This window comes from Scleropages formosus, chromosome 4 (assembly GCF_900964775.1).
Source record: "Scleropages formosus chromosome 4, fSclFor1.1, whole genome shotgun sequence".
Taxonomy (NCBI): Eukaryota; Metazoa; Chordata; class Actinopteri; order Osteoglossiformes; family Osteoglossidae; genus Scleropages; species Scleropages formosus.
Window position 1 is genome coordinate 21,067,556 of NC_041809.1, and position 18,025 is coordinate 21,085,580.

General features: G+C 46.1%; 1 protein-coding gene across 3 annotated transcripts; it reads left to right on the forward strand.

Annotated features, from left to right (window-relative positions):
* The first annotated feature begins 801 nt into the window (after window positions 1-801).
* Window positions 802-17,176, forward strand: oafb (OAF homolog b (Drosophila)). Of its 3 annotated transcripts, none has more exons than XM_029251559.1 (5): window positions 802-1,029; window positions 1,097-1,483; window positions 14,982-15,116; window positions 15,606-15,786; window positions 16,048-17,176. In XM_029251559.1, the coding sequence occupies exons 2-5, from the start codon at window positions 1,211-1,213 to the stop codon at window positions 16,320-16,322; spliced, it is 864 nt and encodes a 287-aa protein (XP_029107392.1). In that variant the 5' UTR covers window positions 802-1,029; window positions 1,097-1,210; the 3' UTR covers window positions 16,323-17,176. The 3 variants fall into 3 exon arrangements, with proteins under 3 accessions (XP_029107392.1, XP_029107393.1, XP_029107391.1); XM_029251560.1 differs by having other exon boundaries at window positions 802-930; XM_029251558.1 differs by having other exon boundaries at window positions 802-1,483.
* The last annotated feature ends 849 nt before the right edge of the window (window positions 17,177-18,025 follow it).

Here is an 18,025-nt window from a genome sequence, read left to right on the forward strand (position 1 = left end):
AATGTACAAATTGTATCTTCTATGAGATGTACATCACTTTGGAGAAAAGCATCTGCTCAATGAATAAATGTAAATGTAGTTTTGGCCTTTGAAATGGTCAAAGGACCTTCAACCCCATTCCTACAAAGCCCAAGCCGCCTGGACACCGAAACAAGAATGCTGTGCTGCCCCAGCTCTTCAAAGGGGGGCCCAAAATCTACAGCCTATCCTTCTCAGCTTTGGCTTCCTGTGTCCTTCGGAACTGCTGAATCCTTTTCAACACTTAATGCATAAATTGTACTTTTGCTGAGAGATGTACATCGCTTTGGACAAAAGCGTCTGCTAAATGAATAAATGTAAATGTGGCAAAACTCTTGAACTCATCTCCCTCCCGAGCTCTTCAAACCTTTCAGTCCCACAGCATTTTTTTCATCATTGTTTCCTATTTCTATGTCAATTCTGAAGGTAACTGCTGGAATGTGCGTGTGCTATGAGTATGTCAGTAGCGCTGTGGAACGGACACCTTATGCTGTGTATACCGTATACGTATGTCAGTAGCTTGTCTGTGTTCAAGTCTGCTATGAGGATGTACTTTTGTTTACTTCGAGCTGCGTGTCCCTTTGGAGAAGAGCATCTGCAGAATGTATACATGTAAATGTTAACATTTTGGGGGCCAAAAACATGATCGGTGGCGCTCCGTTGAGTTACACGCGAACGCGGTACGGACGCGCTGCTGCTGCTCGAGCGCGGGGAGAGGCAGCGCGGGGGAGGTGCGGGGGGGCTTCGGGACGCTGTTCCTTTAAGAGCTCCGCTCCAGTGGCAGCGCCGTCTGTGACTGAAAGTTAGTTAAGAACCGTGAGCGGTCCGAGTTGTCGAGGAAGGCAAGCCGAAAGGAGGGGAAAAAAGTGAACCTTTAAGCCTTAAGGAAATTGCGGCGGTGGGATTTTGGGGGTACGGGCCGTTGGGCTTTCCGCGGGGGCTGAAATCGAGAGGAGCTCGGTGCCTGAGAGTGAGGAGGCGAGACTGAAACCCACAGATCCATTAACTTCAGTGAGTCTCAGGCAGGCACGGGGGGAAGTAAGTTTTTCCTAATAATCCACCGTCTCGCTTTCTACAGCATGGTGCCTTCCGTCTGTCGTGGGACACGAAGTGGGAGCCGCGAGGGCGCTGCTTTCGAGGGGAAGCCGAGTTTTTGGTGAAGTTCCGGGCGCAGCGGCGGCGCGGCGCTGGGATGAGCGCGAGGTCCGGCCCGCGCGGCTCGCCCCCCGTTCAACTTCACGCGCTCCTCCTCGCGCGGCTGGCGCTGCTCGCGCTGCCCGCGCTGCTCGCGGCCCCTGGCGCCGCAGCCGCGGTCGGAGGAGGCGAGCTGAAGGTCCGGGTCCGACTGGCCGACGGACAGGTCGCGGAGGAGAGCCTGGAGGCGGACAGCGAGCAGGACTCCATCACGCTGGAATTCAAGCAGGGCGACGGCACCCTCATCACCTTCCTAGCGGACTTCAAGCAGGTTCGTTCCGTTCGTCCCGCTGCACTCACGTCACGAGTGTGGAGTTCGCCGTGGCGTGGAGGGAAGCACGTTTTGAAACATTCCGCGCACGTGCTAAGTTGGGGGCGCTGAGTGAGTGAGTGAGTGAGTGGTTGAGCTCGTGGTGACACCGGACCGGCGTCGCGTCGGACGTGTGCGTGGTGATGCTCGTGAGCCATCCGTCTCGCTCACTCACTGAGGAAACCTGGTGGGTAAACTTTCCTTCAGTAAAAGGGGGCGAGATGTTCCCTCGTTGGCCCTGTGTGTGTGAGGCAAAGCCGGCCTGGAGCTGAGCTTCCTCAGTGCTCCTAAGTTCTAGTTCATTCCAGCATGATGCATCTGCTCTCCACAGTTTTTTTTAATGTTCCAAAGAGCTCAGAATTGATTCCAGCACCTAGAAGACTCTTTAAATCCGAAGCGAAGGGCACAGAAGCCAGCCATCATCCGAAGCCGCGTGCTGTGTTCGCGGTGCGCTTAGGAGCGCCGGAAGCCCACGCGCCGTTTGAACCCCCCACTGTGGTCGCCAGGTTCCGGTTCTGCTGGTGCGGTCCACGATTCGTCAAAACGCCGCGATTCCCCATGGCTTCGTTCATAAGTAACTCCTCGGACAGGCTCCGATTGAAATGCGAAGCTTATCCGTGATGGAGTGAGCGAAGGAACGGCTGTATGGGACAGCGTAGATTAGGTAGGTTAGAACTGCTGCCTTTAGACCCGAAGGTCGCAGGTTCAACTCTCCCCTCCGGCTGTAGTACCCTTGAGCAAGGTACTTTCCCTAAATTGCGCCGCTAAAATTGCCCAGCTGTATAAATGGGTAAATAGTTGGAAGTCGCTTCGGAGAGAAGCGTCGGCGAAATGGATAATTGTAAGTAGGAGCAGCAATGAAACGATGCACGCGTCATCTTCTGCACTGGGGATCCTTGGAGTTGGAGTTGCCCACGTGGAACCCTTTTCCCTCTATGGTTTTTCCATATGCTTTTTCCATCCCGACGAATTTAGCTGATTATGAGTAAATGGGAACAGCCCGAGGGGTGTCCGCACCAAACTGCGAAGGCATGGGTGGCTGGGGGTGGAGGGGTGCTGCTGACCGCAGCAGTAATAAAACGTTGATGGCACCGCTTGGAAAACGGTTGTTGTGTCGTAATGGCCAATGCCTAGTGAGTTCTAGAGAGGCTTTTCCGTGATCCCTCTTCAAATTCCACGCGGCGAGCGGGATTAGCGGTCCCGCAATGGCGGCCTGCGCGATCGCGAGCTCCCCTCCAGCTCACCCTGCGCTTCACCCTTCGCTGCTCTGCGCTTCCGCAAAACGCTCGCCACCACACGTCGCGGATAGATCCCCGTACGTCTGCTCGCTGCTCGCGGGCCCACAGATGCTCCCAGAGGGACCAGTGGTTTTGCTTGGGGGGGGGGAAAGGCATGCGTCAGCGGAGGATATGTGTGCAGGAAGCCTGAAAGCCAGATGTGAGGGCACTGCCTTGTGAGCGTGAAGCTCGGTACAGTAGATGGGGCATGCATCGTTTCAAGGACGCACCGACAACTTGTGAAGACGTGAAGCGTGCCCCTCTCTGAAACTCCTCTCTTGTTTTTATGCATCTCAGCCGCAAAGGGTCAACGTTTTCTGGCTGCCCGTTACCTCGTGATTGAAACTTGGGAGGCCTGGCCCAAGGGTAATGACATGTATGCGATGCATCTCATCCTCCAACAAAGTTTTCTGCTGCTATTCTCTTCCTGTGAAATGAGCACCATATGCCACGGTACAAAAGCAACAGCGGAGCCTGTCGGCCTCTCTGCCCGCAATAATGCGGAATTTCGTTCAGAAACGGCTGATGGTTAAATGAAGGCCTAGTTTCTACTCCGAAGTAACAAAACTGGATTTTTGTTGATTGTGCTGGGTTCAGTGGTGCACACATCTGCATTCTAGGCATGGGGTTCACGATGAACACTGGTCCAGTTGGGAACAGTCATCAGCCTAACTGCAACCGTAAGTCCCCCACCGGACCTATGAAAGAATAACTTGGAAGAAACGGAGGCCGATGAGAAACGCGCTGCTTCTTTTTCAGAAGGGAACGTTTTCCTTTTAAGGTTTTCTGAGCAAATTTGTATAGGCCTAATTGATAAGCAGAGTTAAGTATTTGTGTAAAACTGAGCTCCCGTTCTTATCGCTGCACGATAAATAAGGTTTTACAACATCTTTAAACATCTGTTGTCTCGCTCTCGTTTTCTAGCTGTTGAAGTTTTCCATTCAGAAGGGCCAGAAACCCAGCAGATGGTTTTAATGTTATTCATGAATTCATGTTTGTGTCAGATGAAATTGTCCTTTGTTTCCGAAGTGTTCGCATTTAAAAGGTAATGTGGAAATTCCGAAAAAGGCCAAAAATAAGATGAACTATGTAAAAATTAAAAGCTTAAAATGTTACACGATGCGAAAACTCCTATTGTGTGTGGTATTTTAAAAGTTTTCACTGGTATTAGTAGCATAACCAAAAAAAAAAATCATGAAGAGTCGACCTTAGCGACTTTGCATCGCTTAGGTTTTATAACAGCTGGCAGCGGAAGAAAAACTCATTCAGAATGTTCTCGGAACTCGAATAAGACTCCCTGTTTGGCCAGCGGACACGTACCTCTGGAGAGTCTGCCTCTGGTTTTCTGTGCATGTGTTTCTCATCTGCTCTTTTCATTGTTTCGCAGATTTATGGTCCACTAGATTGGCTGTGGCTACGAGACAGAGCAATAGTAATATCGCTTAAACATCTTGAGAAGGAAACTGGTGTAGGAGGAGGCACAACCGAAATGCCCGCAATAAATTTTGAAGAGCCATGAGCACACATGCTCGTTTGCTGAGCAAGCGGTCAACAGGGGTGACATCACGGGGACAATGATGACCTTTTTGTTGGTGGACGTGGGTTAATTTGGGTCACTGCCATTTGTCCTTTGGTCCTAAGAGCATTCTTTCTTGGAATGGTGAGTATTGTGCTGTCATCCCACAAGGATCAAATTGGACAGGATTAAGATTAGTGGGAGTTTCCAGATCATACTTTGGTGGCCTTGCTGGAGTTTGGAGGAAGTGAAATGTTCCGCTCACTTTGAGGGCATGTATCTTGCTTGTCTTTTTGACTTTCTGGAAATGCTGTAACCACTTCCTCAACTACTGTACCGAGCAGTCTTTACCATGCAACCGGCAGAGCACTTAGAAAAAAGATGAGAATGTCCAGGGAGCCCTGGATTCATTCATTCTGTACCAAGGGGCTTTACAGAGCGTTATACGGTGCCGGAGAGACGGTGAACGTAGTGCAAAGGGGCAGGCAAAGCATGCTTTTACTCGCTTATGTTTGAGTCTTAGCCTGTAGCCAGTCAAGGTCCTGTTTATTTCTGGAAATACAGGCTTTTGTATGCAGACTCCAGAGGTCTTGGACATGAAATATGATTGGATTCTGGGGGGGAAAAAAAAAAAAAAAAAACAGTGGGTGTGTGAAATGAGTCCATCTGTGCAGGAAGCAGCAGTACACTATGTATGTAACTTGCTTAGTAGTATCTCATCTTTCCCTTCACAGACTGAGGTCACCATATGATTATGCTCCTCTTGGAGCTTGTAATTGAGCTGTATTTTGGTGATTTCTGTAGTTAAATAGTCCCTGCTGACTGAAGTCTTATATCAGGGCTCCTGGTTCACTGGCATTTGGGTTACAGTTGAAAGATATGCAAGTTTACCTTTGGTTTCTCTTGTTTTCAACACAGACTTTGGCACCCTCTTTCTTTGTCACAGAAACCAGCTTTTCTTACGGACCTACAGGCAGAGACCCGAGTGCAGGACGTGCATCTCTCTTGGTAATGTCACTCTGAGTCATGTAGGGAGGGTGTGACCCCAATTTCATATTTCAATGCAGACATGAGCAGCATTAATTTATGCCTGGCAGTTTTCCAGACTTGCTATCTGAACTGAGACCTGATGCTGCTGTCAGGCAGTCATGACAAATGGCATGAGTATAAGGTACGTGATGGTACATGTGTGAAGATCTCTGGGAAATGACACGGAAGCCATAGGTTCTACGCCACCGGCTAATTTGATTACGTCTCCAGTGTTGCAAAAGTTTTGTTTTTGGCTGGCAAAAAGCTGAAATTGCAAGTTTCTCTAATTTACAGCATGAGCAGAACAGGCCAGGTCAGTATAGCCGTGTGATCGTTATCTATATGAAATTTCTGAGCAACTAGGTTGTGCCATGAAAAGGCTGAGCAGCATACGTCATGTGAAACATGTTATTTGCCAAAGATTCCCATGAAGAGATCAGTGAATTGGCCTGTACTATAGGTGGCATTGCCGATAACAACTGAAAGGTAAGGTTTAAACTGCTGATCATCTGTAATACTGTTTAATAGTACAAACGGGCATGTGCTTTCAGGAAGTATCATGTTGTACAGATTTCCTGTTGGAAAGGTTATGTAATACCAAAAAGAACTTTTTTTTTTTTTTGTTTAAAATAGAACGAATGAAAAGAGTTGCTCTGAGCATCTTTCCATTACCGAACATCACTTATATCCTGTTGGAAATCTGGGGAAAAAAAATTCCCTTGGTGTGATTGGCAAGTGACTGGGCTGGAAAGTACAAATTCCAGGCCCAGACAGAACAGTGGCTGCTGTACTCAAAGAGCCAAACAATTTTTTTGAATAAGCAGAATATGTGGGAGGCGAGAACATGGAGAGCTCAGGGTAAACAGAGCTGTTTATTGTGGGCAAACAGACTGTCTGAATAAACAGGCCTCACTAATTGTGGTTCACACTGGGGTCTCTGCTCCTCGACTGTAATGCAGCACAAACAAGGTGCAGGATTCTGTGTACAGCTGGTGAAAGAGATGCACCTACAGTCTGTCACAACCTACAGCGTCCTCAACGCTCAGGGTAGAGAGCGATTGAATTGTTAGCGTTGAATGCACTGAGGTGTTGACCTCTGTTAAGAATCCGATCAGAGAGCTGCAGTGATTTCTGTAACTTAGCCTGGCTGTCGCAGCCTGAACGCTGCGTCTGTGTTCTCTAATCGGATGCACGTATGTGGTACCACGTTGCCCAGAAATGGAATCAGATGTTCCATGCAAAGGCCACGACTTCAATTCATTGTTAACTTTAAGGACCATTTTGAAATGACACGTTCACAGTGTATTAGCACAGAGCATGCTGAGGGTGCCATCACGCTGAAAAATTTTGCTGATGCAAAAGCAGGTGGGAAATCTGGCCACAGGCTATGCTGGTTATTTAGTTTGAGCTCTTAATTGCTCAGCCATAATTGGATGCATTCAGTAAAAATACCAATGATGCAAATGATGCTGTACCTTAATGAACTCATCATTTTTTTTTAATTCTGCTAATTGGCATGAGAGGAAGAATAATTTGATTTAATATGCAAAGATACTTGCATATGTTTTAATTTTAGCCCCTAAAAAGAATGTAGATTTTTTTCCAGTATATGATTTAGTCCTTTAAAAATGAAATGCTTAATAAAGCAAGACTAAATTAAAATATGAACTTAATAATTTTATATTCTACTCTCTTTACCAAAATTCTCATTAGCACCTGTGACTTCTCAAATGTAGTTTGGCTGAAGGAACAGTTATTTCTCTGTAAGTACATTCTATACACACACACACACACACACACACATTTTCAGAACCGCCTGTCCCTTACGGGGTCACGGGGAACCGGAGCCTACCCGGCAACACAGGGCGTAAGGCCGGAGGGGGAAGGGGATGCACCCAGGACGGGACGCCAGTCCATCACAAGGCACCCCAAGCGGGACTCGAACCCCAGACCCACCGGAGAGTAGGACTGCGGTCCAACCCACTGCGCCACCGCACCCCCTATCCACATTCTATACAATGTGGTTAATTTTGAAATTCAAGTCAAGACTGAGTAATGAAGAGCTCAGGTAGAAGAACCATGAGCACATCTAATGTCAAACCAGAGCAGTTTTTAATGAATGTTCTGCTAATTCAAGAGGTGTTGTGAGAACGTGCAGCTCAGGCACCAGTGTGCGTCCATGTACAGCCGTGGGGGAGCATTTAATTTAGCTGATTTATTGCCAGAACTGAAATATGAAGCATATGGACTTTGAGCCCCCGCCAGAGCGAACAAACATATGCCGAACTGTAGATGTAACTGTTGCCCTGTATGCCACGTTATAAAAAGGCCAAAGTTCGAGTTTGACTAGGGGTGCAGTACCCTTTTTGTGCTCTGTAATCTTACAGAGTTGTTTGCGAGATACTTCCCAATGTCTCCTCCTACCAGCTGTTGAATGTTCAACTATTACGGCATGGAAAGGCTTTTTCTTTAAGGTCTTTAAATGATCCCTTCACTTGCTAATGGTGCTGGATTTTTCTGTGTTAATTAAAAAAGTAGCCTTCTTTAAGATAATTTATGTCAGTGTTGAGCCACATAAATATTACCAGCAATGTAAATTACATTGGGTAAAGGCAGATAAATCACTGAAAAGATTAAAAGCGACTAGGAAATTGCACAGCTATCGGCCGAGTTGGATGCTTTCACAGGGACAGAGTAAGCAGTCTGGCAGCCATTGTGATGCCGTCGGTCACATGTCTGAGAACTGATTTGTGGGGGAAGTGGCTCGGAGCCAACGATCCACTGTGGGAACTGTTTTTGTGACTGCTGGTCATAGGAAACTTTGTCTGTGTCGTACATCAAGTCGCTCTTTGTTGTTGCTAATTTAGGGAATTCTCGCCTGGTTTTATGCATTATTTAATTATTCAGCAGATGGTAAAGGTTGGACCTGGCTTGGCTGGCTTTACCACTATGGTTTTAAGGTTCCTGATGTTGCTGCAAAAGAGGATTAGAAGCAACTACCCACCTTTGTCCCTACACTAGGTTTGGGTCACTGTCATCCTATCCATATCCACATATAGTACTGTTTTAAAGCAAGTTAACCCCTGGTGTGTATTGTTCAGAAAATTGTGCTGTGAACTTCGAGAAATTACACCTCTCTTCCAAAGGTCTTCCCAGGTCTTTTTCAATTACAGCATAGTCTCATACACATGCGATTAAACCTAAACTTACTAGGTTTTACTTTTATGCCAGAGAGTTGCATACTCTCTCCAGTTGCAAAAAACATTATTTGGTTGCTTAATTTAGTAAAGATTGTCCCCCCCCCAGTCTGATGATACATGTTTATGACAACTAGTCATTCAAGAAGTACAAGAACTGGCACAAGCACCTATAGTTTATCCCCTAAAATATGCATGATTTGCTATTGCCATATTAGATCAAAAATTTTTTTTATCAAAGTAAGAAAGTGCTTACCACAAAGGATATATTTCTTCCTACTCAAAGCAAAGAAATATATAATAAATATCACCATTTAATAAAATTACAAACAAAGAACAGAAAAGAGTAATTTTGAGGGGGGAACTGAGAAAGTGGATAGAAAAAGGAGCACATAAATGTGTTGTAAGTGATTTTGAACTTGGTCTTAAGCCTGGATTTAAAGATCTTCAGTGCAGCTCTGCTATGACTTGATTTTCCATTAAATTCTCTCTGGGCTTGAAAAATAATTTTGCATGTTTGGTAGAAAAGAAATATATGAACCACTCTTTCCACTTTTTGAAGAAATTTATAAATTGGTGCCACCTAGTTAATGACACTGAACTACATATTAACAGTAGAGTAAAATGGAAAAAACGTCTATGTATTTAGCAGACAGTGTAACTAGCGCAAGCTGAAAGAACGATCAGAGTCAATGGGGTAAGAACAAAGTCATCGGTTTATTGGTGACTTTAACAAATTAAAGTTTGTTGCTGTCAGTTGATGAATTTCATCAGTTTCAGTTTAAATCTGAAAAGATGTACTATTTTGATGGACTACCAAATTTTAACAAAGCCAAAGACACCAACACCACGGATGAAAGGGATTAAGTTGTAAGACTTACTTCATGATGTTGTGACACTCATTTCTAGAGTTTTGCCATAAAATTTTACTTGAATGTGACTCACTGAGTCTAAAATTTATTTTCTTGCAATTAATGTTTATGGACCTTGATTGTTCTTCCTTCTGCATCTTCATTTATTTTTCCCATTTAGAGTTCCTTTTAATGAGAATTGAAAAATAATTACAAAATATATACTTTTTAATGCTCAGTATGCGTAGCTGAGCTACTGTGCCTTTAGAATAATTTCTTTTTGCACATGCACTGATTCTTATTAAACAGTTTCTTCGTACTAACTAACTTTAAAAAAAAAAAAAAAAAGTGGATCTAAAGAGTTTCACTGTGTAAAAGGTAAGGATTTGTTTTTATGAAAGAAGGCTTTTGTAGTACATTTATCAAACTGGTCTGGATATTCATACGTTGACGCTGTACTGTAAATATGACAAAATACAAATGTTTAAATTTTTTTAAAATATATTTTAATTTCAGCATTAGTAGCACTGCGATGCAGTTAATGGCAATTGTATCTCTCAGCACCTCTGGTGTGGTGGGATGTGGGTTCAATCCTCACTCAATCTGTGCGAAGTTTGCGTGGGTTTCCTCCAGGTGTTCCAGTTTCGTCCATACTCCAAACAGAGGTTTTTAGGTGGACTGCTCACTCTACGTTGTCCGTGGTGTGCGCATGTGTGTATTAGAGCGCTCTAATTAATCTATGGACAGACAGTTGTATGGAGTCGAGTGTAGTGTGTTTGGCATTGCAAGTCACTTTGGACAAAGGTGTGAGCTAAATTATTTCCTAGTATTCGTTGTACGTCGCTTTGGAGAAAAGCGTAAATATCAACGTAAGCCTCACCGGGAGAATATCTACGTGTACGTATGGCTGAATAATGGTTACGAAGAACAGCTACGTGGTTGCAAACAATGATTGTAAACAATATGAGTTATCCTCAGTAGGCAGGCCTGCTAAACAAACAAACAGCAGGAAGGCCATTTGTAGGAAATTCCTCAAGGCGTGTGTGGGAGGGTCTCCGCTTTTCGAAAATGTATGAGAACTTGTTAGCGAGCCTCACCGTTTGCATTATCCAGAGAAAGTCTGAAATTTAGAGATATTCCGTGGCTCCTGCAAAGCAAATGAATTTGCTCAGCGACCGCTGAATTTTTTTTCAACGGAGCTTGACTGGTATGTTCTCTCGATTGTATATTCCTTTTACGGGAACAAATGACTGGAACAGATCTAACAATGAGATTAATCTGAGCTGGAAAGGTGTGTCTGACGGTCATGGGCTTGAGTTCTTGAGCGGGAAGACAGACTTGCGAAATTACTACATCCACTCTCTCTTTAACACTTTGCCTAAAAATGAAACACTCAACAGGAAGGATCTTTGTGACACCTGAATCCACAGCTGAGGGGCTGATGTGTGGCTGAGGAAGAGTCCGGAGGTGGATTTTAGGAGGTGCCAGATGACCCGCTTTATTGTATTTTTACAGCTTCTCGTGAAATTACTGAAATAAGACAAGTTTTACTGGCCCATGTTGTATAGTCCCATAAAGTCGAGACTGGGCAGCTGTAATATCTGGAAGTCCGTTTGTTGAATTTGGAGGAACGCGTCGAGAAGAATCTTTATAAGACACTTTTTTTTCGTACTTTGAAGCGAGTGGTCAGACGGGATGCAGACTGGATGAGGCACGTGGCTCCTCCCACTCAGCTTTATCCCCGAACCAGTAAATAACTGTGCTAATCTTTGGACTCCCGTTACCTTAACGTATCCAGGTTGATAAGTGCTTGTTGCTGCTCCTCATTCCGGACTCTCCTCCTCTCGCGCACCTGATAATTGGCTCATTGACAAAGGTGTCTAGTTACATTGTGCACCTGTGGTAAGCATCGCCCACGAAGTGGAGCGTCATCACCTGCCAGTGGGCTATTGTTGCTCGCTCCCCCCCCCAAGTGACTCACAGGCCTGAGGCACAAACGCTCCTTGTGGTTTCAAAATAAGCAGCTCATTGTTTAGGAACTTCTCTGGAAGCGCTGTGTCGCTTTTCTCGTAAATTCAGCACACTTACATTTGGACTTTCGAAAGTGGATTTCTGAGGAATCCAACATATTTGAATGATGGTAACCAACGTATGTGCCCTGTGTCAAGCAAAAAAGGCGGGCTTTACGCCGGGGTGACATTTTGTGGACTCGAGTCAAAGTTCAGTATTGCTTCCTCACACCTGTCCTGACTTATAACATCTAACCCTGGTGTCATGCATGTGTTCCTCCTCCTCCTCCTGCAAAGGAATCCTTAGGGGACACTGGTGTCATCTACTGCCCAACTCGCAGAAAGTAAAATCCCTCCAAGAGCAAAGACGGCAGGATTAGCCACGTCTGCTGGAATGCACGAAGAACTAACGTGCGTGCTTCATTAGCCTTGCGTTTCCTGCCCGTTGATCTGTGCCTTTATTCACCAGATGCACCCCGTTGCCTTTGTAAGCAATCGTTGACCGTTTATAGTGTGTGCAGGTACAGTTGTTACATGTTCATCATCTTTGACAGCAAATAGTCTTGCATAAGACAGTAAATCCCATAGCCCTGAAATACCAAAAAAAAAAAAATGCATGACAAACATCCTGTTCATTACTGCGAATACCTGCCTTTGTACATTATTCCAGATGAATGCAGCACCACTCAATTTCTTGCTGAAGAAACCAAGTAGTACTCCATACTGCAGCTGCAGGCGAGGGGAGCATTCATGACCCCTCTGTGGACCTTTTGTCTGTTTTGTGAGCTGCCTGGAGCACAAGGGTCACCATGTTTGGCTCGGGTTCTATGAATGATGCAGGACTTCCTCCTTGGTTTCCAAGGTGGTCGATTGAGGAGCTTTTGCTCCTCGCAGTCAGAGAAACTTGCCAGAAAAAGAAGGCCACAAATGGATGGATGCTTGAGGGTGGTCTCATGCTCTGGCCATTACTGAGTGTGTGTGCAGTGGGGGGGGGGGGGACACTGGGCTGATCTCCAGGGATACCTTCTGGGGTTTGAGCCATGAAGGCAAACGCCCTGTTGTCCCCCGTCAGGTATGTTGTATTTCCCTGGCTGTACCCCTACAGTCATGGGCAGAGATTGTCAGCTGTCTTCACATCTACACCACACAGAAACATAGCAGGGAAGTGGATGGCCGTGAGAAACCTTTGGCAAGAAATGGTTCACCGCGGGGACTTTGCATGTCATGTGGACACGCAACAGTTCAGTAAATCCGAACGCTCGGCTTACCTGAGGTGCCTCTTACATTAACATTCAATATGCTTTTCTGCTTGTGTAACACTTTTTTTTTTTTTTTCCCCCCCCCCCTTCAGAGCAGCTGGTATCATCCAGTCACCTTTAATGTAGACTGAGAGGGTATAAATTAATTTGTCATGACGCCTAAAGACGGCTGACAAGTTTAAACTGCTTAAGTAGAATCCTTTTTAATTTAAAGGCTATGACAGCTTTTGAACAAACTTGACTGCCGTGGAAAGCAGAAAAGCAAATATGCAGCTACTTGAGGCACTTCTACCTTTTTGTTTTGATTTAGCCGTCGTTGCCAGTTGACTGTCGCCGGTTTTTCCCTATTAGATTAAGTAGGCGAGATCCATACCACCGATGCAAACCCCCCTTTTTAGTCACCCACCACACCGCTCTGGTCATCAGACATTTGTAGGGAACTGTGTGCTTTCCAGTTTACCTCCCATTTGGGTCTAAGACCATGGGAACCATGCTTTTACACTATTTACTATGGTGAGCGATGGCAAGCTGGAGCTCCCCAGTGAAAGATATGAGGTAGTAGGAGAGAAGTACCGTACCACTCACCTGATCTGTGCGAAACTCCATCCTACTGTACGGACTTAACCCGTCACTGCAGCTTAAGATCCCCCCCAAATGTCCCTACTCCTGTGCTGGTTTGTCTCAAAACTTTCAAATATTATAAATGACTCAGATTGTTCCCCCCACCCCAACACAGTTTGTGTGTATTCAGGACTTGTGCCATTTGTTGGTAACATCATTACTGCTTGGTATGGATAAAAATTTTGCTTTTTTTTTTTTTTTCCCCTCTCTGCTTTAAATTGTGCTGTTTAGAAGTCATTTAGAAATCTTCCAGTTATCGGGGTGTGCCATGAACTCTGCAATGATGGCATGGCGCAACACCATCACCACAACTGTCAGCCCTGTCCAGTAAGGTTCTGCCATCAGCCCCCTTGCCTGTAATCTGCGTGTGTGTGTGTTGTGTGTCGGAACGCAGAGCCAGCCCGACGGGCGGAACCCTAGCTGCCCGTCTCCATCGTGCTCCACGCTGCTCGGTCCTCCGTGTTCTCTCTCTTTCGCTCACACGGAGTCTCCCGCACCCTTTCGTTCTTTGCTCGACTTGCTGCCACTCATGTCCTTGTGTCCCCTGTGCCTGCTGTCCTTCGATGGTCTTTAATTATGCTGCACGGTTTTGTTTTTAGTCGCCCCGCCAATGCCTTTTTTTTTTTTTTTTTGATTGCCAGTTTAATGCCATTTGGCAGTTGCCTTGATGTTAGTCTCCGATTACAGAGAGAAGATGGAGGACAGATTTCTATCCCTATTGGTTAACCTGTCTGTCATCCTTGTGCCCTGCAGTCTCTTCCGCTCCGCTTCTCTGGGGATGTCCAACATTCGTGATAAGTCAGGAAAATGTGCAAAAGGGGATGGAGTCAAAGAAAGCTTGTTGCTTGGTATCATCCAGAGTGCCACCGTCCAAGGCAGAGACGGTCCCATCTGCAGGGGAACCGCACTGCAAAGAAGTTTGTGTGTGTGTGTGTGTTTTCAGGCTCTTCTCGGGTAGAGCCAAGACGGTGTCACGCAGAGGAGCAACTGATGAATGGGATCAGAGCCTAGGAGACGGCTCTGTGGCCTCCCTATCATTCCCCCTCATGGGAATCTTTGCTAACACGGGGTTTCAGCCAGAGCTCGCTCTCAGGGGGCCGCTCGCTTTGCTTTTGGAGCCGGGAATGGAAAAATGGCCTCAAGTACAAGCAGAGAATGCATTTCTGTCTGGTCAGAAAGAAGAATTGGAATAAAGTTACTCCATCTAAACATTCTTTTTAGTATGAGAACTTCTGCAAAGTGCTGATCAGTTAGGAATAATCACTTGTGCCAGACGCAGCTTGGCTTGAAGTGCTCGTAAACCTGCTCATACGCAGTATAACTTATGATAGGTCTGTTTAGTGTAAAATCACACGTTTTTGGCCGAGTTGCTAAATAACTCGGTCATACAGGACCCAGTTAAAAGGCAGCAGGAGGTTCTTCTGGGAAGAAGCGTCTGCTTTTACATCGGCATTGAATGAATCGTATGAAATGAAAAGTTTCGGTTTCAGAGTCGGTTGTGGATGTGGACCCCTCTGGTAATGAGCCCTGTTGGTTCTTGTCCTGTGCTGCTACACATGTGCCCAGGATGAGGGATGTGAGGCTTTTCGTAAATCATTGTTTGCCACGAGAGCACTTCTTCGGAGCGGAACGTGTCCCGCTCCGCGTGTTTCGGCTTCGGTCGGTAATGATTTCCCATGCTCCCTTCTGTCTTCCTGTAGGATGTGAAGCTGTTCCGTGCACTCGTCCTCGGGGAGCCGGAGCGTGGCCAGAGCCAGTACCAGGCCCTCTGCTTTGTCACACGCCTCAGCCACAATGAGATCATCCCCAGCGAGTCCATGGCTCGCCTTCGCCAGGTGCGTCTCCTCCACCCTGGGCTTCTGGTCGTCATTCTGAGTTCCTCACATTCTGCATAATCTCTCTGCTAGAAACCCTTTCTTGCATACGGTTAAAGATTTTCAAAATATTGCGTTCGTTGTCTAAATTGCTTATCGTAACGCGTTTAAGCAACGATCCAAATCAAGATCGGTAATTAGAAGATCTGCTTAATTTCAGGGAACGATCAGTTGAACTGAAACGCCACTACGAATTTCATTCCACAAATTCAGTTTACGAAACTATCCGTTAACGCGTTCGAAGTGTTTTGAAATGTCCAATTCGCTCTCTCGGCAGCGCCATAAAACAGTTAACGGATCGGCTGCAAGAAAAACCGTACGGGGATGCGTAAAGACAAATTTTGAGGCCTGGGATCTAAAAGCTCCTCTTACTCCTGTGCGTGTTCACTAGTGGCGTCACATCCTACTGTGTTGCTGGAGTTAGACTTACAGTTGTGTATCCTTGCACAGAAAAACCCACGTGCGATCCGTTCGGCGGAGGAGAGGAGGGGAGTTGAGCAACTGTCGATGAACGTGGCAGTCAACCTGAGTCGGGCTTGGCAGCTGAGTGCCCACATCCAGAATGTGTGCGCTGAGGCCCGGGAGGCCATCTATACCCGCGAAGCGGATGTCAAGCACTGGCTAGACAAAGGTGAGCTTTCGTTAGATGTTCTACCCATCACTCCTGGGTCAAGGGTCTGCAATTCCAGCCCTTTAGAGCCCCATTCTAGCTGGAGTTTGACTTCACAGCACAATGTGATCAGGTGGAAAGAGTCAAAAATTATCCATCCGATCAGCATGAGTTTTTGCTGTGAAATGTAGAGCGTGTATATGCATGAGTTGTGCTGCAGCAACCAGTTTGAGCTCTGACAAAAGTACCACCTTTGATGGCTGTGTTGTCTCTTCCTCCCAGGAGTAGAGAGCTCTCTGTTTGAGATCTTGCCCCAGACGGTGGACGTCCAGAGCCTGCAGACTTGTGCCTCCGCAAAGGACCTGTGGCAGCCGTGCACCTGCCGCTATGGTCTGCGTCTGGAGTGGTACCCGTGCTTGCTCAAGTACTGCCGTAGCCGCGACGCCACCGGCAAGGCCAGCCCCTACAAGTGTGGCATCAAGAGCTGCAGCAAGGGCTATCGCTTCCACTACTTCGTGCCCCAGCGGCACCTCTGTCTGTGGGACGAGGAGACCTAAAAGATCATCCTTCATCCATCCCCACCAATGTTTATACGTACTCAGTGTCTCCAACCACACTCTGACAGGGTTGACCTTATTTATTTCCTTATTTAATGTTTCTTGCCCGTGGAGCAATGTTCCCGTGTGTGGCGAGTTTGCTGGCCTCCCCCAATGGCCAGGTGTAAACTGTTGTGCAGACAAACAGTTGCTCTGTATGGCTAAAAGTCTGAGATGTTTCTCAGAACAGACCATCTCCAGCACATGTAGCTGCTGTTGAATTTGATCCTGTACGTGGCCCATGCTCTAAAAAGGATCAGCGATAGGTGCCTTGTCGAACAGCATTTCTTCTCCCCCCCCTCCATAACTGTGCTGCACGGCTCCCTCTGGTGTTCATTTCTCGCACGGTGCCTTTTGACCCTCGACTTGCTTTGCGTCCCTCAGCCGTCTTTGCCGAAAATGTTGCATCTCTATGACTTTTTTTTTTTTTTTTTGCATCGTCACTGAAACCTGGCAGTCCCTTGCTTGAACACGACTCCACCCGTTGCTGTCTTAAACTGGTTCAGTCTGTGGTTTCGAGACTCGCCCTCTAAGGGACGGCTCGCTCGTACCCGTCCCCACCCTGCTGTCCTCTTTGCCAGGAGCCGCAAGCGACAGCAGGCTTCCCGCCATCGACACCATGAATCCCCGGGAGATCATGGAACCGTCTGTGATGGAACCACCCGTTCCGTTTCGCATTGCTCTAGTTCGTTGCTGTCCTCCTCATGTTCTTATTCATACCAATTCAGGTCACCATAATGTTTAACTGGTGCAGGTTCATGTCTTTCTTTTCATAAAATTAACTAAACCTATTGACCACTTTTAAGAAGCCCCCCCCCCCCCCCCCCCCTCCATTTTTCTACTGAATTGTTCTTATAATTTAATGTGATTCGATAAGCTTGTTGTACAATAATTTCTATAGGTTAGAGTTTTTTTTTTTTTTTTTTTAAAAACAAAACTGGAGTATTATGAAACCTCATAGCCAAAGTGTGCTATTAAATGGCAGAAAGTGACTGATTTTCACTTGGAAGTACGTCAGTTAAGCTGTGTATAGTGTGTGTTCGGTTCATGATTAGTGTCCTGTTTTGCAACCATCACATTCCAAGTGTGTGCGTGTGACTGCAATGCACCTCCTTTCTTAGCACACACCAGTCACCTTGCACTTCTTTATTGTCCTCTCTGTTCAGTTCTGGAAGGTACCTGTGCGTGTGTCTATGCGCACGTGTGCGTATATGCAACGTATTTGTCTCTGCACATGTTCGTGTATTTTTACCATATTTGAGCATAGCTTTTTTTTTTTTTTTTTTTTTTACAGTGAAGACATAAAACAGGAAGCAGGTAACCTCTACAGAACATATTGGGTCCAAATTGCTCTGGTATCCAAGAATGTGTTTTCCAACACAGAGGTAAAATGGGTGTAGGTTTGTAGTTGTCTTTTTTCCCAAGTCCCACCAAGGGTACTGATGAAAACATACTTTTTTTTGTATTAATTTTAAGACTCTTTTGCTTATGCTTTTTGTAAGTCTTAATTGAACTAATGGCAGTTCATCAGTCCCTTTCCTGGTGAAGCTTAAGCTGAATGTTCTGTGCTTCCAAGCTTGATCATCTACGCTTTAAATGTTTTCACACCTCCCCTCCAGTCCCGTTGTCCTGCTCCCATTCCATTGGGTGTAGGTAGAGTACAA

Bases quoted from the DNA above. Each gene is read 5' to 3' on its own strand.
- oafb (XM_029251558.1), top strand. From the start codon at position 1,211: ATGAGCGCGAGGTCCGGCCCGCGCGGCTCGCCCCCCGTTCAACTTCAC. The intron at 1,484-14,981 runs GTTCGTTCCGTT...GTCTTCCTGTAG, and splicing joins TCCTAGCGGACTTCAAGCAG to GATGTGAAGCTGTTCCGTGC. The intron at 15,787-16,047 runs GTGAGCTTTCGT...TCTTCCTCCCAG, and splicing joins CAAGCACTGGCTAGACAAAG to GAGTAGAGAGCTCTCTGTTT.